Below are 20,887 nucleotides of genomic sequence, written 5' to 3'. Positions count from 1 at the left end.
AGAGACAATATGCAAAGGAATATGCAAAAGAGATGTAATCTATATGAAGGAAGCCCTACTTGGTATTTTATAAACTTGGACATGGCTCTGAGGAAGTCCAACTGGAGACCTAGATTTAAAGTCTTCCCAAAAATAGTACTGTGCTTCCAAAGCTCAGGCAAAAGTTTTGGTAACCAAAGACTCTTCCTAGATGTATGTTCTGTTGTAAGTCACCTCCCATAGCCCAGGTCTTTGAGACTATTACTTTCCTTTTCTTTTCTTTTTTTTTTTAAAAAAAAGGTAAACCAAGGTTTAAATGATTATTGATTCAGAGCTACATCTAGGAAACTGAAGAAAAAGGGCTATATGTCCTTTATCATAACTGCTTCACAATACCTTTGGAAGCCAACACTAGTAAATGATCACCCTCAGGAGACAGTCACGTACCTCCACAATCCCAGAAGTGTCTGTCCTTTCTGCAGAACTGATGCAACCCAAAAGAATTCCTACCCAGTGTCTTGCTCCCACCAAAGTACACAGTGTCCGCACTCTCTGTCACTTTGACCATCTCAGGCACTCAGCTCTGAGCCTCTGGGGAACCAAGTGAAGGATGGCCCAGGAAGCCCCTCTCCTGCATCTGTGGTGAGAGATGAGCTCATCTCCTAGATCAAAGTGTGTCTCAAGGTAGCCATAACCAACTGTCAGTCATTCCCAACACCCAGTCGGTTCGCCTGCTCAACTGGTTGTACGTGAGGCTAATTTTCTTAGGGAGACAGTAACCACTTCCTAGAACCATTATGCCTCTTAGGCTTTTTAATATTTTCTGAGGTGTGCTGGGCACAGAGTACATGTCTGAGAAATGCCTGATGATGTGGACCTGGGAGCCTGCGGGTTCCTTGTCCAACCAACACTCAGCACGGGGGGAAAAAGGGCAAGCTCTGAGTACATGCACTGTGGGCAGAGGCATCGAAGCCAAGGCCGAGGCTACACGCGTGGGAAAAGCTACTTACGTGATCAACTGAGCATTGTCATGCTTCTTCTGGGTGAGCAGCTTGCGCCTCCAACTAAGAAAGGACCAGAGGGTAGAGTACGGATTCTCTGAAACTTCACACAAGTTCCCATGAGTCCACACTTCCAAGCCCACGAGAGCGATTCGAATGTTCAAGGATCTGTAAAACTGAAAAGACACAGAAAAGATACCGTAAACGTCATGTGGGATTTATCAGCCTCTGTGTGGCCTAAGAGTTCAGAGCACAGATCTCTCTTCGCCCGTGTCTCCAAGGGCAGCAGGGACAGGAATTCTCCACACTGTTCAGAAGGGGAAAGGGATTCTGAGAGAAATGCCTAATATTCTGGTGCAGAACTGGCGAGTGTTTGTGTAGAGGAGACATAATGTTGCTTCAAACATGTCCAGGGCTATCATGTGTGAAAAGAATCAGTGTTTCTGGGCCTGGTCTTCCAGAAGGGCTGGGGTCTCTGGGCAAAACAGGCAGGATGACAAATTTCATACTAAAACAGGATGAAAGCTTTCAAACAAAGCTGGTCATGAGTAAGCTCAGAGCTGAGCTCTGCTCACTTGTGTAGGATCTACCCTTGTCCTGGCTTTCTGCACAATTTTCTCTTCCTTTATCTTGTTTATATGTATCTAAAATTTTTTTTCTTGTATATGGACCTTTTAACAAAAAAAAATTTTTACTGGCTGGGTGCAGCAGCACATGCCTATAATCCCAGTGACGTGGGGCCAAGGCAGAAAACTGTTTCAGCAACTTGGCAAGGCCCTAAGCAACCTAGTGAGACCCTGTCTCTAAATAAAAAATAAAAAGGGCTGGGAATGTGGCTCAGTGGCTCAGTGCCCCTGGGTTCAATCCACTGTACCAAAAAAAAAACCCAAAAAAACAAAAACCCAAAACCCACAACCCCTCCCCCACCTTTACTGAGGTATAATTTACATGCCATAAAACACACCTATTTCAAGAATACAACTCAGTAGTTTTTATTAAGCTCTACCAAGTTACAGAGCTATCATCATACTCCAGTTTTAGAATGTTTTCATCATGCCAGTAAGGTCCCTCATGTCCATTTATAGTCATGCCCCATTCTAATCCACAGTTCCAGATAACCATTAATCTTCTTTCTGTCTCCACAGATTGGCCTTTTCTGAAACTTTTTTTTTTTTAATAAACAGAATCATACAATACAGGTTTTTTCCCTGGATTCTTTTACTTAGCCTAATGTTTTTGGGATTCATTCATGTTATAGCCTGTATCATTTTGTCCTTCCTTGTTATCACTGAATAATATTCCTATGTGGATATATGAAATTATATATGGATTTTTTTTAATTAAAAGAAGACTGCCTAATTTTTGGAAGTGAATAAGTAAAATTATACACAAATAGATGGGAATAAATTTTTATCATCAAAAATAAATGAATAATACATAAGAGGACAGACATGCTTACTCTAACAGGTTTCCTTAGAAGCTTGGGTTTTTTTTTTTTTCAAGGGTTCCACAAACAGATAGTAAGCACAAGACTGCAAAGCTCCCAGGTGATCTTCAGGATTCTGTCCAAACCCAGAGACCCTGAACTTCAACAAATGAGACCTCTCAGCTTCCTTAAGATTAGAGCTGCACCTAACCTCTAATGCCACAGCCTCTCTCCTGTGCACAGAAGTAGGAGGAGGGTTTTCTTTATAGTGAAGGCACTAGAAGGTGTGGGTTCAAGGGGTTCTTTGATGCAACTGTCTTAGAGGCTACTGAGCTACTGAGAAAGAAAGAAAAGAAAAGCATCATGCACTATTCACAACAGCTAACGATGCAATCAGTCTAGGTGCCTGTGGAAGGATAAAGAAAATGTGTTATATATACACAATGGATTATTATTCAACCATAAAGAAGAATGAAATCATGTCATTTCCAGGAAACTGGACATCACCATGTTAAGTGAAATAAGTCAAACATAAAAAGACAAGTACAGCGCGTTTTCTCTCATATGTGAGGGGAAAATGACCTGAAAGTAGAAGAGGGACTGTTAGGTAGGGGACAAGGATCAGGGTGGGGCAACAGGGAAAGGCAAGAGAGGTGGGGGGGGCATGACCAAAGCATGATACATTAGTCAAACCCCATAATCTGTACAATTAATATCTTTGATGATTATGATATTTATTTAGAAAATCATGTATGCAGAGGCCGCATGAGTCATGTGAACCGGTAAGACCATTTTAATCTAAAATTGGCAGATACTGCCCCACCTAAAAATAATAACCCAGGCGCCAATGTTTGTCAAGCATTTTGTGTTCTAAGCCCCAAGGTGCAGATAAACAAGGAAGCCAGGATGAGGGCCCACCTCGTCACCTCAGAGCCCACTCAAGACCCTAGTTGGCTAAAGGGCTGGGGTAGATACAGACCTTCTTCTTGCCCCAGAGAAATTGTGGCTCCACAAAGTATCTATGGGAATTCTGATTTTTCTGTTTTATACCACATCACTCACTACAGAAAATAAAGGGCTTAGACTCTCATTTAACTTTGCTTCACTAGGGAGCTTTGAAATGAAAGAGACTTGGCCTTCTCACAGGGGAATATATTTCAACAGGGCTCATGATTCAGCAAATGAGTGCAGTTCATCTCAGCTTTCATTGAACAATCCTTTAGTTCAAGTAGCTGGGTCAGCAAACTTCAGAGAAGTGGGTGTGTCTACACACACACACACACACACACACACACACACACACACACACACAGGGAATGTCTAACCTCAGCTGCCAGGGAGAGAAGCAAGTGGCTCCGCAGAGTGGACCAGTCAGTAAAGCATGGGTTTCAACTATGGCTGGGGGTTTGTGGCTGTTTCTCTTTTACTTTCATTTTTTTTCCTTTTTTTTTTTCCAATCAGTGCCCCCGATTCCATCACCTAGACCAGCTGGAGTGGTCACAAAGGGGAGACCCAACCAAGTCAAGTCCCCCACCTGCCACGTCCCCAGGACAACAGACGTCACGTGGATGACATCAGGGTTGGCGCCTGTATATTCCCCAGGGAAACAAGTTTTCCTCATTTTCCTAGATGTTGAGTGCTTGGGTTGCAGGATTATTTAAACGGTGCTCCTCAGTGAGCTGGGAGCTGGACAGAGGACTCTGTTGTGTCTGACTCCTTCCCTCCAGGAAATGCCAGTGTTTGACTTGCACCTGCCTGTGTTTCCAAAGCCTTTGAGGTCATCCCATCTGATGACCTTAGAACACTTCCAAATTTGCTTGCTAGTCCCTTTAAAAAATATATTTTAGATTCTCTTTTTTATCCTCCAATGTTTAGGTAAACAATTTTTTAAAAAATTTTAAAAATTCCCCTTCAGACTTGGGATCCATGAGTCCCTAGCAGGCCCAGAATTCAGTTTTATGAGTGTCTAGAAATTGTACATAAAATTGCTATGAGATCCTCAAAGAGATGTGGGACCCCAAACATACCCAAACCTACTTTTTAAATGATATACTGTTAGCCTGTCAAGAGGTTGCTGTCATACCTTTTCTGCAATCTGTACTCCAGCAAGTACCCTCTTTCACATTTACAAAGTATTTCCAAATCCCAGGACAGCGTATTTTAGTGAAATTTAAAAATTTGAGTATTTCTTAAAAGTATGTTGTAAAAGGTCATAAGCTGGGAAAGTTAACCATTTGCAGGCTCCCTAAGAGATAAGAAATCATTTTACGGCAGTTTTTACAGAGGGAAACTTTGCAGATTGGCCCCAAATAAACCATTCCTCAACTTTTCCGGTGGTGTACCTTTCCCATCCTGACCTACTTAATTCCTCCTAATTCAAAGAATCGTTGGGCTTTATACCTGAAAGGAGCCTTCAGAAACTCTCAGGCATTCTTAAATTGGGCTCCTCCATACCCTCGGGAGCCACTGCAGGGGTGAAGGAAGGGCTGAAGGGGGCAGTGCTCACCCCTGCCTCACTCAGAGCAGCGTGTTTCCATAGGACTTCTACATAGACATGGACATAAAATTTCACTTAAAAAGGATTCCACCCCTTTGTGAAAATGGGAGTTCAAAACACAATTTGAGTCAAATGTATGAGAGATGATATATCATGAGCTATGTAATGCTTTAAATAATCAATAAAAAAAATAAAAAAATTAAAAATAAATAAATAAATAAAGTCACTGATTTAGGCCAATTCCTCTACCTTATAAATTAAAACAAAGCAAAACAGAAACAAAAATTCCTGCAACCTGAAGATGAGCAACTTGCCTGCGGTTACACAGTTCAGGGCTTCATTATGACCACCCAGAGCCTTGATGGCACCACTTGGCCCTTTTCAGAAACCGGCTGGGGAGGCCAATGCAGCAGATGGCACCCAGGTGCATGTGATCTCTGGTCCTGAGGCACCACTGTCGTGTTGGCACCTGTCCCACCAAGTACACACCTGGTCTCACCTTATCAACATAGTTGGCAACCTCGATGAGCTTGTGTTTGGTGGCATCCTGGTCTCGCCGATTCTTCTGAAACTACATAAAACAAACAGAACCAGGTGAGACCCCAGAGCTCTTCCTGTGCCCATGACTTGCCTTTGACTTTCTTATTTTCTTCTGTCTTCTGTAAGCAGCCATTTCTCATCTAACTCTCTTCTCCACCACAGCAACAGCTCATGATGTACAGGACTTGGGATATATCCATCTTGGTATCTGTACCTACCAGCTAAATGCAGAGCACATAGCAGGCAAGCAGTAATTGTGGAGTGAACTGAATTACCTTCTAACCCTTGCAGTAAATCTTATTTTCCTGCCCTTCAAATTACAAAGCTTCTGGCAAACTCCCATTGAGGCTTAGAAGAGGGACTGACCTGATTCTTGCCTTGGTCATCACCCCAATATGAATCCACCGCCACATAGATCTCATGAGGCTCCCCTACATGTGTTCAATCAACACTGGTCAAACCCCTGTTGAACAACAGCTATGGGCAAGACTCTGTTTAGCATTAGGCAGCACACAAAGAAGTGTGAGGTTGTGGTCCTGGAGCTTCAATTAAAATGGTGAAAGGACCAGAAATAGCTAGTATAATAGATCCTGTATTTAAGGATTTCACAATTAAAATGGGTTAAGAAAACTTGCTGAGAAAATCTTCACAGAAATTACTGCAATGGAGAGCATTTGAATGACACACAATGGGTGCTGACAACAGGACTATAGATATAAGCAAAGAGACTTCAGACTGCACCATTGAGATCAGCCAGCAATGCCTTCTACAGAGAACCTGGACTAAAACCAGACATTTCTAATCAATTTCCTCTACTTGATTAGAAATGTCTGCCATGGGTACCAGGAAGATGATGTATCAGTATGAACGGACCATTACTGCCTCAAAGGATAGATTTGTCTCAGCTGCAATAATGGAGAAAAGTTTAACAATGTAAAGATAAGATTTTTTCTAAAATTGCAACTTGAATTTGCAAATGATGGGCAACTCTTGTATGCTGTCATCGTTACAAAGATTTTGGGTACCTATATGATTTACCACAGGTATGCAACATAAATGTCACTTCAAATACAAACCTTCACATTCTTCCTCTACCCCACCCGACAAGAATATCCAAGCCAAAAATAAAAAAATAAATAAATGAACAATCAAATAAAACATTGTCAGATATTTGTATGGCCAGGATTGTGTTCTCAGTCCTTATGCATGGAAGAAATCAACCATTTCTTTTCTTCCACTGATTATGGGCTTCTTTGGAACTGTCACTCACCAGAAGGGAATCTCACTATCCTTTCTGCTTCCTATAATAGTTAAATTCTGAGACCCTGTGTGACATAGACCTTTCCATGTTAATCCAGAAGTTTCCATCTTGAAGGCTTCCTGATTTCTGAACTGGCCTCGTGGCACAGAAAGTATTGCAACATTTCCATTCATTTAGTAAACATTTATTAGAACATTGGGGTCAGGTTTCGCTGTCTTTCAAATATGTTATCCTATCTTCAAACAATAAGGCCCAATAAGGCCACCATAGTTGGAGTGCATCATGTTGTCCAGCACAGGCTGAAGCAAGAGTCAGCAAACTTCCTGTAAAGGGCCAGATAGTAAATATTTTGGTCTTTTTGGGCCATACTGTCTAAGTCACAACTACTCAGCTCTGCCTTGGTGACCTGGAAGAAGCCACAGGCAATAGGGAAACCAATGGGCATGGCTCTGTTCAGCAAAACTGTTTACAAAAACATGTGGTGGGTGGCCACAGACTAGATTTGCAATCCCTCTGGCTTAAAAAAAAAATCAACTTTCCATTTTCTAGGGTGACACTGAAAGTACATATGGTGTATCCATCCTTTCTCAGCTACCCCACATTCTGAGGTATCATAAAAGCCTTTTGCAGCCCTGTGTTTTCAGGTGCTCTGTCACCTCCTATGACACTACACTCTCGGTTGTTCCCCTGGACTTCTGCCTCATCTAAGGAGTGAACATGCTGACATCCACCCCAGGAGCTCCCACCTGAGCCCAGGGAGCAGGAAGCTGCTGGCACATTTCCACTAGTGACAACTGTCTCTCAAGGCAGCAGTGCCAGGCCTCCCTGTTCCTACCCATTCTGCACTCAATGCAGAGCCCAGAGAAGGTTGTCCTGTCTCAGCACCCCTGCTTCTGTGGCTGCTGGACATTCCTATACCTCCCTGGGGGTATATCTTGGTGGCAGAGTGCTTGGAGAGCATGCGTGAGGCCCTCGGTTCCATCCCCAGCACCAGTAAATAAATAAATATATTCAAAACCCTTCTCCAAGGTTCCCCTAGGGAGACTGAAAGGCTGCAAAGGAGAAACACCCCTCCTTCCAACTGGCACAGCTGGGTTTTATATACTTCACTATTGGGCTTCTATCTAACAAAGGATTGAAAAAAAAAAAAAGAAGAAGAAGAAGAAGAAAAGGCTCACGACCTCTTTATTAGATGATCTTAGACACAAGGTTTAAATGGAAATGTGTCCTGGAGTCCAAAGAATTCAGCTCTCTCCCAGCAAACCTCCTGCAGGGCAGGGGATGGAGCATGGCGCGCCTTGGCTGGCTTTGAAACTGGCTTTTGATTTTGTTCCCCATATTGCTCCCCATCCTCTGCACACACTTGCCTTTAGGAAGAAGCAAAAGTCCTAGAGAAAACACACACACCACACACACACCAACACACACACACACACACACACACACACACACACACACACACTCTTTGCTGGAAAAAACATATTACTAAAAAACTAAACTCTTCTCAAAGTGGAATACAATGTTCCTTCGCTGGAATGCCCTTCACCTCCACTCCTCTGCCCAGTTAACTCTTCCTTGTCCTTTAACCCAGGGCCACCTCTTCTTGCCACTCACACTGGGAGGCAACTCTTCAGGCCTGAAGGTCAGCACTCTTCCCACCACTGACACTGTTCCAGGATCTGCGCTTTGAGATGGTGCCCTGAGTAGAGCCACCTTAGAATGAGGCCTTTTGGGGAGCTGGTAACCCTGTCTGCATGGAGTACAACACAGAGGGGAGTTGTAATGAGCCCTGCCTGCAGGGCAGCCCAGGCAAGCACACCACGTGAGAACAGGCACCTGGTCATGGAGGCCCAGCGTGCAGAGGTGGGGCTGGGTTGTGTGGTTGGTAGAGTCTACAGAGGTGAGACCTGGAAGTAGCATCTGGCTAATTTAGGCCAATGGGGCTGAATCCAGTCTGCAGGTGTTGTCTTCAACATTGCCACCTCAGAGAAGATTCCCCAAGTCCTTGAACCATGTGGGATTCTCCACTCCACGGACTCGAATCCTCCCTAAGGGATAACCTTGGTGGTTGCATACTTGGGAACTACAAAGCTTTTGTGCTGTTGCTGCAAACTCTATGATGCCAGAGATGGATGTGACTTCTTGAGAACTGTATCCTGAGCATCTGGCCCATCACAGAAAATCAGGGAATCATTGATGAATGAAGAAAATGAATGAGTGAGCCAGGCAGTTTTCATCAAATTCCACATGAAAGGAATATAAATTAAAGTCTACCCTGTTGTTGTAGTTTGGATATGAGATGTTCCCCCCAAAGTTCCTGCTAATGTAATTAGAAATATTTAGGGAAAAAAACGATCAGCAGCTCAGGAGGCTGAGGCTGGAGGATCATAAGTTCAAAGGCAGCTCAACAACTTAGCAAGGCCCAAAGTAACTTAGCGAGACCTTGACTCTAAACAAAATACTTTTTAAAAGTTCTGGGGATGTGGCTTAGTGGTTAAGTGCCCCTGAGTTCAATCCTTCATATCTACCTCCCGCCCAAAAAAAAAAAAAAAAAAATCACATCATGACAGCTGTAATGGAATTAGCTCATCCTAGGTTGAATGGACTGGGTGGTAACTATAGGCAGGTGGGACATGGATAAAGGAGGTTGGTCACTGGGGGCATGCCCTGGAAAGATACATCTTCCCAGAGACCCCTCCCTGCCACCCCTCTCTCTCTGTTTCCTGACCCCACCATAAGCTGAGCAGCTTTCCTCCACTGGGCTCTTCCTCCATGATGTGCTGCCTCACCTTGGGTCGAGAACAATGATGTTAACCACCTATGGACTGAGACCTTTGAACCGAGCCCCAAATAAACTTCACCTCCTCTAAGTTGTTCTTGTTGGGGATTTTGGTCACAACAATGCAAAAACCTGACCAAGACACCTGCTACTTCTTTAGATAAGTGGGTTTCCAAAACTCTCCTGGGCACAGAAATCACTGAATTATTTAAACACAGACTGTTGGACCCCAACCTGGCAGTTTAGAATTCAGTAGGTTAGATCTGAATTTCTCACAAGTCCCTATGTGCTACAGATGCTGCTAATCTGGGAACTATATTTTGGGAATCATGGCTTTATGTTCTCATTTGATAGCCACATGGTTATAAAAATGGACCCACACATGGGCAAGAAAATGGTATTCAGCTATATGACAGAGAGTACAGTTATTATCTCTATACAAAATAAAATTTTTAGAGAATTCATGGGCCCACTAAGAATAAGCGTCAGGACCTAAATTAGGACTTCAGACCCAGTCTGAGAAATGTCACTCCAGATAATGGCCCTACTCTTTTCCTTCTGATGAGTGTGTGGAGCTAGGAGAGACTTTTCTTGTTTTCTTTTCTCTTTTTTCCCCAACTATATTAAAAATAGCCAAAAAAAAAAGGATGGTTAGATTTAAGGTCAAAAATCATATGATAAATCAGAGAGAGATGAATGTGCCAGCATTTCCCCCAAAGTAGCCCGAAGCCTGGAGTGTCAAAGCCATCAAGAGAGTAGATTCTATGCTCAAACCCATGGCCCCCTTACCTCTGCATAATCAGCCACAAGGTAAAGCTCCACATACTTCATGGAGTGTATGTCTTCCCTTTTCATCTAAGGAAGAGATATAAGCAGATCAGAGGTATAGAAACCGTGAACTTGGCCTCATTTCAAAATCTGCTGAGAAAACGAGCTGGTGAGCTGGCGGTGAGCCTTCTTGCTTACGCTGTACTTGGACACTAGAAACGGCTTGGGCTGTGGCCACCATCAGCCTCACTTCACGACTCTGTCCACCTGCCATTTGGTTATTGCTGGAGGTGGCTCTGGGACATGGAATCCAGGCCTTTATTCTCAAAAACTAATGAGCTGACCTGACTAGCACAGGTAGAAGAGAGGGTGACACACTGTGAGGGAGCCTGCTGACGACCAAGTTTCCCAATAACCTTTAAACTACAGACGATTTTCAGCATAAATAACATTTGGTGTACAAGGTGAAGTGGTTATTTCAGAAGGGGAAACATACTCTTTTTTTTTTTTTCTTATAGTTTCTACAATCAACATATTAGAGCACTGTAAAACTAGCAGCATTTCCCTCCAAAGTACTTATTCTCACACTTGACCATGACTTCAAATAAAAGAAGAAATTCTTCCCTTCTTCTCCACCATTCTCTTTCAATTGATAAATACTCTTGGGTTCAAAGTAAGGGTGCTCAAAGGGGACAAGCCTAGCCCCAGGTTGACTCGTGCACAGAGAGTCTTGGAACTCACCCTGCGAGGTTGTTTCTTGGTCTGGTGTGTAAACTGAAGGGCCCAGTCCCTGGTGGTGAGCTTGGAGTGCTCGAACCCACAGTTCCCCGGGGGCAGCTTGAGATGTTCGGATCTGTAAATAAGGTGTTGGCTCTCGCTGTCAGGGAGGGGCTCAATGATGTAGCTGAGGTTACTGCTCACCATAATCAGTCCTCTGTTGATAGAAGAAATAGAATATCTGGTCAAAGATTTTTTTTCAAGGATCCTGAATAAGTCCCTTGTACAGGCCCATAGGTATGTGGGCAGAGTTGGTTTTGATCATTGGTTCTTCACCTTATTGTGGGGCCATGCACCCCTTTGTGAGGACCCGATGCAGGGTCAGACCGCCTCTCTAGAGAAATGCACTTGTAATCTGAGATGTGGCACACAATTTCAGGGCTCTGGGGCCCCCTAAATTCATCACAGGGCTTCCGGTTAAGAATTTCTGAACTAGTAAAGTCAGAAGTTGTTTAAAACGCTGGGTGCGGTGGCACACGCCTATAATCCCAGGGACTTGGGAAGTTGAGGCAATAGCATTGCAAGTTCGAGGCCAGCCTGGGCAACTTAGCAAGACCCTGTCTCACAAAGAAATAAAGGGCTGGGCATGAAGCTCAGTGGTTGAGCACTCCTTGGTTCCATCCCCAGCACAAAAAAAAAAAAAAAAAAAAAAAAAGTTTAAAAACTTGTACCTAGGACAGTTAAAAGTGATGAAAGACAGTAAGTTCAAGATCCCAAAAGCTCTCCCAAACCAAACATGGCCTATGATAATCACAGGTCAGAACTTTATAGACTCTTCCGAAAAGGCAGTGGCTAGAGAAAGCCCAATGGCCTGCAGTTAGGAGACCTGGGACTCTTTGCTTCTCAGAAAATGTCCTAAATCACCCTGAGCCTCAATTTCCTCAACCCTAAAATGAAAATGGTAATTCACTAACTTATGAGGACTCCTAATAAAAATGAAAGGCAGCTGTCCTGGTACTTGGAAGCAAAGCTGGAAATGCAGGACTGGAGACGTTCCTGCTAGTCCCCAAGGCTCCCTGCCAGCATGGCAGCTGTTTGGTGAAGTGACACCCACAACCAGGCATGGGTGGCAATTTTTTTTCCCTTGATCATAGATTTTAGCCTAGAATTAGAATAAAGATGTGTGCTCATTTATTTTATTCTTCCTCTCACTAAGCTTTGACCATGTTCCAGTTGAAATCTAGACATAATCTTTGTCCTTAAGAAGCCATGGGAGGGATGGGGATGTGGCTCAAGCGGTAGCGCGCTCGCCTGGCATGCGTGCGGCCCAGGTTCGATCCTCAGCACCACATACAAACAAAGATGTTGTGTCTGCCGAGAACTAGAAATAAATATTGAAAATTCTCTCTCTCTCTCTCTCTCTCTCTCCTCTCTCACTCTCTCTTTAAAAAAAAAAAAAAAAAAAAAAAAAAGAAGCCATGGGAGATTGGGTCCAGATTCCCCAAAGATTTCAAAATCACAGTCCCCTGTAGAAAATGGTGTAGAATTTTCATATAACCTACTAACACTCCATTTAAATCAACACTAGATTACTTATAAAACCAAAACAATGCCAATAATATGCAAATAGTTCTTATGCCGTATTATTTAGGAAATGATGAAGAGAGAAAAAATATATGTGTTCAATAGAGTTGCAAATGTTTTTTCAAAAATTCTCATCCCTGATTGATTGAAAATGCGGATGGATGTGAGGACCATCCATCACTCAAGGCCCATAGGAGGAAAGACACTCACTCCACAAACATTGGCCAGGCTCCTGCTAGGGGCTGAGAATGGAATGGTGAACAAGATGGGCAAAGCCCCTGCCCTCATGAAGCAGAGAATAAACATGGGGACAGTGACTGCAATGGAAATGGAGACGGTAAAGAGGACTCCATCAGCCCTCACACAGATGGACTAAATGCTCAGATGCTACCAATGAGGTCTCTGAGGGCTAATCCAGACTCCATGAGGAAGAGCTCCCCCTTCTTATCTGCTGCTCTCCCACATCATCAATGGCAGGATGAGGAGAAACCCAGGCAGCAGGTATCTGCATCCTCCATCCAGTAAGATGAACACCACAGCAAGAGAATGAACCCAAGGCTCTGGGCAGAAGGAAACCCAGGAGGAAGTCCCAAAGGCCTGGAAGTGCTTCAGATACTTCAAGACCCTTCCTCAGACTCCTGTCCATCCAGATAGCGCCAAACCTAAAGTGTCCCCAGCTCTGAATCCGTCACTATGATCTGGAAGGACTTCTCTCTCAGGTCATCTTGGCCCCACCCACCCCCAACCCCACCCCATTGGGATGCCTTCCCAGGTTTTGTCCTTTGGGAAGAGTCTGTGACGCTCTCAGGAAAAACAATGCCAGCCCCTGGTCTGCAGTAGCCCTGCCCAGGTCCCATCCCAGACAGCTCATTCCTGTGCCAGCGGCCTGCCCACTTCCCAGCTGCCTCACCCAGGCGGATGGAGCAGTGCCTGCCCAGCCCCTTGGCAGGTCACCTAAGGTGCTCCCACAACAGCTGGGGGTGAAGCGGAGAGAGCAAGGGTCACATCCACTCCCTGATTCAGACAGGAAAGGGCAGAAGCAAGAGTGGCTGAGGGCATCCTGTTCCCAAGCTATCTTCTCACCTCAGCTGACCAGGACATCTCCCACCATCTTGGTTTCCCTCAAAGGCTACAAACACAGAAGGCTGGATCACAAGCCAACTGATGCTCCCGTGTGTGCCAGGGTGTGGCTGCTGGAATTACAGCAGAGAGTGGAAGTTTCCACGTGAGAATGGGTGAGTTCCAGTATAGGGCCACAAGGTACAGTTGACCCAGCATCACATGAACAAGCCTCTGAGCCAAACAGAGAAGAGACCAAGCAATGGAACATGGTAAATAACCAACGTTGTAGTGGCAATAAGTTATTAAGCCTTTGCTACAGACCAGGCATTTTATTATTCACACCAACTTTTATGATCCTTATGAATGTTACCCTCATGGCATAAATGGGAAAACTAAGGCTCAGTAAGGTCAATTAACTAACTGAAAGTCACAAAGGTAGTAAGAGTAAAAGTAGGGGCTGGTACCTCAGCCTTCTGCTTCTGAATTCAACAGCTTTAACCATGACCTGACACTGCCTCTGTCACAATAGCTCTGTAGCAAGGATCAGAAAGGCATCCCCAGTTTACAGTCAGCTGCAAAAGAAGGTGCCAGCAACTCTCTTCTGAAGTGTGATTGGCCACTACCCAACTGGCCTGTCTGAAGACGTGAGAAGGTGAGAAGACAGGAGCATTTAGTCTACATTCTGTCCTCAGACATGGTATACTGAGAGCTCATGGCGTCCCATGCGCCGTGTTGACAAGCATCACTCTTCTTTTATTCCCACATCACATTACAAGGCGTGCATCACCATGGGTCTCATTCTACAGATGAGAAAACTGAGGCTCAGAGAGATTAAATAATGAGCTCTCACAGGTACTATGGGGCTAAGGATTAAGGGCCATAGGCTCTGGACCCTATACCCTTAACCTCTATGCTATCTGCCTCCATTGGTGAGTTCCAAACCTGTGGGTTGGAGATTCCTAGGACCAGAGCTTCCAGAGTTATAAGCATATTCTACAGTGTTGCTAACACAGATGCCCAGCCACCCTAGGACTCTGCAGGCTTATGCATCTGGGGACCTGTTGTCAGGTCCCCAGATGATTCCCTGCACAACCATACTCTGGCCAGGAGCCCACACTCTGTAGTAGGCACCTATTCTGTCTCAGGGATTATGCAGATTAGTTTGAGAAACATCAGCTTGGAAGGTCACTGAAGGTCCACCTGGCAATAGGATATTGTGATCACTCCCCTCCTTCCCCCACTGCAGCCCCTGGTGATTCACCCTGTGTCTCAGTTACAATCCTCCCAGACAGCCTGGGGGTGAATGGTGGAGTTTCTGAGAATGGGTTCTGGGACCCTTTGCTGCCATCACCCCCAAGTCCTCTAGCCACCCTCCCCTGAGCACCCACCAGTCATTTATCCTTCTAAGAGCCTGAGTTGATCTAATTTGCTAAATGCTAGCACTGGCAGAGTTAGAGGTCAGCCAGGAGGCAGGGGCGGGGACCCAGGAAGCTGAGGGCCAGGACCTCACACGCTATTCTCCATTCTGTCTGTCCTATTCCTCATCGTTAAGAGCATGATAAATATGAAATTATATAGAGGAAGCTGGACAGCAGGCAGTTCGTGTTTAACCCACAAATGACTGAAAGGCTCAACCAAATGCATCCCATCCATCAAGGAATTGAGCCAGAAAATTTGCCCACTTAACCATTCCTGGAAATATGCCCATTTTCAACTAAACCCAGAGGGACATGTCTGACATCCCTGCATCTAGACCTATCCTAAGATGCAACCACCCTGCTCCCTTTCTTCCCTGCCTCCCCTCTCCCCCAGTCTGCATCCATGTAACAGGGAACTTCAAAGTCAGTACAGAGGGAGAAGAGAAGGTGTACAGATGTTGTGCTCCCTTGGGACAGGGTGACAGGGCACAGACAGAGAGCATTGGCTCTGGACTGAGATATACCTAGTTTCAAATTCTAGGTCTACTGCCCTCAAGCTCTGTGGTCAGTTATTTGATAACACTGCCCATCTCCCGAGATCATTATGATAAAGAACTGAAGCAATGGGCAACGTTACCAATAACAAAAGTACCATTTTGAAAGAATAGCTGATAGTCATTGGGCACACTACTGTATGCCAGGCAAGATCAATGGTTTCTTCCGTAGCCTTTTGACACATTCACACTGGTCATCTGCTATGGGTCAGGAAGAGCTCCAATCTCTGGGGTACAGCATAATCAAAACAAGGTCCCAAGGAGCTGGTGCCCATCACCTAATAGAAATCCACCAGTGACATCAATATTGATGTTCCTACTTGACAGGTGAGAAAATAGGAACTGGAGAACTGTAGTGGCTTGTCAGGTTTTAAAGCAGGAACATTGCCTGACTCCAGATTGTAAGGTTGCACATGCTAATGGTGTTGCCTTCTGAGGGCTTAACTCACTCAGTGACTGACACAAAGGAAACATTTATTATCTATTCTGCAGGAGGAAGTAAGATTTTCAAAGTGAAAAGGACCATGCCACTTCTTAGGGGCTAGCTGCATAGACCCAAGCCACCTCCTTCCATTCCAGCCCCCACCTCCCTGAGATTCTGCCCCTTCTCTCTGCAGCCCAGAGCTTCCACAATAAAGGGTATTTTTGATGATCTGGTCTTCCCTGCTTTGATAGATGAGAAGAAAACCTGGAAAAAAAGGAGCTTGCCCAAGGTCAGCCAGTGAGTTACTGCAGAGCTGGGGCAGATCCCAGGTCTCCTAATGTCCAGGCTCATTCCTAGAGGATGGAGTCCACACATTTACTGTCCAAACCCACCTCCAGGACTAAGCCATCTATCTGTAGGACTAAAGGTTGGCAGGATAGAGAGCTTTCACTGTTTTTAGTTTATATGTTCCTGTGCCATTTCAATATTTAACATTAAACCTGTATTACTTATAGAATGACAATTTTCAATAAGTATTGCCTTCAAAAATCAACAGCTCAACAGTCAGGCACCCCTCCTGCTGACAGACCACGAGCTTGAGACACACACACTCATATGCACAGTTTCCCAGGATGCACAAGCTCAAAGACACTTCATCCCTGACCTGGCTAGATTTCTTCACAAATACTAATCACTCCTGACATGCAGATCAGGGGTCAGTTGCAAAGCTGTTGTACATGCAAGAAGTTGTGGTAACATCTAGAGGCTCGTCCTTACTTCATCTGAGACAAGCTTGGGGATGGGGACACTTGGCATTCCTAATAAAATGGTATGTCACATCTTTTTATGTGTGTAGTGTGTAAGTATCCATGGCTTCCACCCAATTCTCAAAGGGGTCAAAGGCTCATGTAAGATTATAAAGCACTATCTTACACGTCCAGGTTCTTTTTTGCAAGGAATATTTCCATAAAGGACACACAAGAAGCCAATAACAATGCTGGAGGTGGGGTCTTAAATCTAGAAATCTGGGGTGAGAAAGAGACTCATCTTCCATTGCACATTTTTTAAAATACTATTTGAATTTATTTTTTTTTCTATGACCAGGAATTACTTGTTCAGTCATAAAACCACCCACAGAGCTGCTTTGGAGAGAGGAGGGAACCCAGAAACTATCTGGAAGCTCCACTGAATTCCTCTAGCTTTGTATCATCAGCCTGATGATCCCACTTGGTATAAATCCTGCCCCTTTTTCCCCATCACAGGAGCAGGTTTCCAGGAGAGACAGGATCACAATGGAGATTCTGCACTGCAGTCTGGTTCTATGAGCCTTAGGGAACAACTTGAGTCTGAACATCTTGGGTTTGAGTGCTGCTGCTGTGGCAGCTGCTCCCCCTCCAGGGTCCAGATGGAGCCATCTGGCATGAGTCTCCAGCTCTTAAGTCGGGCTGCCTACAACCTTGGTTCCTTAAGGTGTGCAGTGACAAGGCTGAGAAAAAAACACTGGCGGGCCCCACCAGACGGAAGCACACTAAGCAGAAATACTTGGGCAGCTCACCCCATTTCCCCCATCAGCGCGGCTGCTGGAATGATTTCCAAGAGGCCATGCCAGGTTCCCACTGCTCCAGACGGAGGGGACAGAGGATGAGGCAGAGAGAAGCAGGTCACACCTGCATGCTCCCTTTCCTCTTTCTTAGGAAGGACTTTGTTTACTTGCAGACTGCAGGTGGTGGTGGCTGGGCCTGTAAACACCACTGGGGCCAGTTGGCTTGGCTCAACCAAGTTGCTTGAGTGGGGGATTTGAGGCCACTCTGTTAATCACCTCCCGGCCAAAACCTATTTCCTGCCTGATTCCCTCTGGTGACTCACCACATGGCCTTCCAGAGGAGACATGGCCCAATTCATAAACAGACTTGTGGGGCCTGCAGGGAGAGGGGCCTTCGATTTTTATGGGAATGTGGCTGTCTTAGCATGGTTTCACTGTCATGGGATGATATGTCTGCCATATGCCTATAAAGTTCTGTAGACTTAACTAAGCACTTAAACTTAATCTCCAGCATAGCCGTCATTGATGGTCATCTTGCAGATGAGGAAACTATGGCTGTCTGTCTTCCACTTGTTCAGGACATGGGCATACCACAGACATCCAATACTAATTTGTTGAATGAAAGAAGTTGTCATTGAATGAATCAATTGATATGAGGAGAAAGGTGAGCAGGGCGAGTTGGCGCTGGCCTGTGATCCCAGTGGCTTGGGAGGCTGAGATAGCGGGATCGCGAGTTCAAAGCCAGCCTCAGCAACTTAGCAAGGACTTAAGCAATTCAGTGAGACCTTATCTCTAAATAAAAATTTTTTTTTTAAAAAAAGGGCTGGGGATGTGGCTCAGTGGTAAAGTGCCCCTGAGTTCAATCCCTGGTACCAAAAAAAAAAAAAGAGGGCCACCTTCTACTGGCTCCTAAAAGCCAGTGGTGGGCATGTATTTCCAATTCTGCCTTCAATAATGTCACATTGGTAGATTGAAATTGGCTGTGATAAGAAACAACTCTACCAGCATACAGATGGTTGCTACAAATCATAGATTTTTCCCCCCCTTTCTCTTTCTTTTTTTAAATAGAGCCAGTTTCTAGCATACTGGATACAGGCACCAGTGTAGGCAATCAGAATCCAGGTTTTTGGATCATTACCTCTTTTCAAAAAAATAGAGAAGGGAGAGTAGGGGGAGTCTAAAAATGTGATACTTATCACTTCTACGTGGCTAGATCCTGCTATATTTAAGGCTGATGGAGACAAATGAATATGTGAAATATAATTCACATGCTGAAGAAACACAGTCTCAGGTACAAACTGTAATGTGTGCACAGATCACCTGGGGTAAAATGCAGACTGTAAACCAGCAGGAGTGGGTAGGACCCCCAGAGATACTGCATTTTGAGCAAGATCCCAGGGAAGGCTGATGCTGTCCATCTACAGACCACACCCAGAGAAACCAGGCCTTGGAGGAGATCGAGTGCTATGTCAGAGGTCTACTCACACATTTAATCTCACATCATGCATACAGTCTCTTGATCCACCTTCTACAAATGAGACCATGGAGACCTAAGGTCACCCAGCTGGTAAATTCCTACCAGCAGGAAGTCCAGATTGGAGACGGAAGAGTTGCCTTCATACAACACCATCTAGATAGAACTTTTCAGTTGATTCTCTGTCTTGAAAATTACCCTGGCCTCCCCCTTCTCCTCCCATCTTCTCTTTTCCCTAATTGCTTATTTTTCTATTTTACTGCCTCTATTTTCACTATCCGTCTACCACAGAAGAACTAGAAGTGGGAAGGAATGCTCAAACTCAGTTTCAAGTTTATTAACCACGTCACTTACTTCCTGTCTTGTGTTGCTTTGACAGCTAGGACTCGCTGACCCTGGAGGGACTGGCCTTCCCACAGTTAGCCAACTCCCAGAGACAATAAACAACTTGCCAGCTACAAAGACTTTCTCATGCAGGCTGGCCAGCCAAAGCCCATAACCCACCATCTACTTTCTTGAGCTCACACCTTCTGGGTAACTGCCCACCTGCCCCATCACCCCAGGACCAGGCACCAGACAACTAAGGACAGACAGCCCCTGAAACTGTGCAAAAGAGAGAATCCTAAACCTGCTTGCCCTGCCCCCCAGATCCTCCCGGTAGAAACCACGATAAAGACACCTGCCCGCATTTTCTCCTCGCTCCTCTGTCTCTCCACCACCCCAGGGATCCCCATGTGGCCCTCGTGGCATAGTGTGTCCCTTCTTCTTCTGGTCAAATCTCCCAATTTGTTGGCATTATGATTCTTAAGTAAACATAAAACCTTTATTTTTAAACATCAAGTTCCTTAGTAAGGGTAAACCCAAAGACCAGTTAACATGTGAATGATCTAGATTTCCCTGGCACCTCCCAAACTGGGCCCTTCTTAGAATTATCTACACACACTCTCAGTGGGCTCTTTCCCAGGGTCCTTGCTGTGAGTTAGTCCTGCTTGTCTTAAAAATCCCACTCCTGGGAAGAATGTCAGGTGCCCTCTGCAGCTTCAGGATCTCTTACCTAAATCCCCTGCAGGAGCTGAGTGTGACGCTGGATTCTTGCGCCTTCCTCACCATGCCATGGTAAAAGCAGTGATCCTAGCAAAGAGAAAGGGACTGGTCAGGCAGTAACACTGATAAGGATGGCAATGTTAATGTCTCATGAAGGTGATAGACGATTGACAGCTTATACTATGTTTACTCTAACCTTACAGCACCTTTACAACATGCAAAGAGCTCTCTAAGCCACCCTTTTCTCTAGTTCTCAGAATAATCCTGAGAGGTGGGGCAGAGCAAATGTCATCATGTCCTCTGAACAGATGGAGAAGCTGAACTCACAGAAACAGAGATTTCCCAAAGGTCTCCCTGCCAGCTGGAGAACAGAGGTTCTGGAGATCTGGTTCAGAGAGATTTCCACGGTGTGATGTCAGCCACAGAACACTGGCTTCTGAAGGATCCTACTTCCCCGCAACATCACCTTTGTAATCCCTTGCAATGGGTTCAACTATATCCTCCTAAAATTCATGTCCACTTGGAACCTCAGAATAGGACTATATTTGGAAATAAGATCTTTGCTCATGTAATTAAGTTGGCATGAGGTCATACTGGATTAGTGTGGGTCCTAAATCTAACAACTTATGTCCTTATAAGAAGAAGGGGAAAAATCAAAGGGAGGTCGGTGGAGGAAAGAGACCAAGGGGGAGGAGGCAGAGAGGGAGGGGAAAATGCTGGGGAGCGATATTGGCTAAATTATGTTGTTATATTGTGTGCACGCATGAATATGTAATTTCAGATTCCAACAATATGTACAATTATAATATGCAATAA

The 20,887-nt window shown here is 44.9% G+C and overlaps 1 protein-coding gene across 1 annotated transcript in view; it reads right to left on the bottom strand.

The window, feature by feature from the left end:
* The window catches only part of ADAM19 (ADAM metallopeptidase domain 19), an 85,389-nt gene that overhangs the window by 21,803 nt on the left and 42,699 nt on the right, over window positions 1-20,887 (bottom strand). The window contains exons 5-9 of the mRNA XM_081273127.1: window positions 20,082-20,158; window positions 10,993-11,185; window positions 10,273-10,338; window positions 5,403-5,474; window positions 990-1,156 (exon numbers count right to left, since the gene is read on the bottom strand). Coding sequence (XP_081129253.1) covers window positions 990-1,156; window positions 5,403-5,474; window positions 10,273-10,338; window positions 10,993-11,185; window positions 20,082-20,158 — 575 coding nt within the window. The remainder of the gene's footprint in view (window positions 1-989; window positions 1,157-5,402; window positions 5,475-10,272; window positions 10,339-10,992; window positions 11,186-20,081; window positions 20,159-20,887) is intronic.

This window comes from Spermophilus citellus (assembly GCF_964194105.1).
Source record: "Spermophilus citellus genome assembly, chromosome: 1".
Classification (NCBI taxonomy): Eukaryota; Metazoa; Chordata; class Mammalia; order Rodentia; family Sciuridae; genus Spermophilus; species Spermophilus citellus.
Note: the sequence above shows the minus strand (reverse complement) of the source record. Positions and strands in the feature narration are given on the sequence as shown.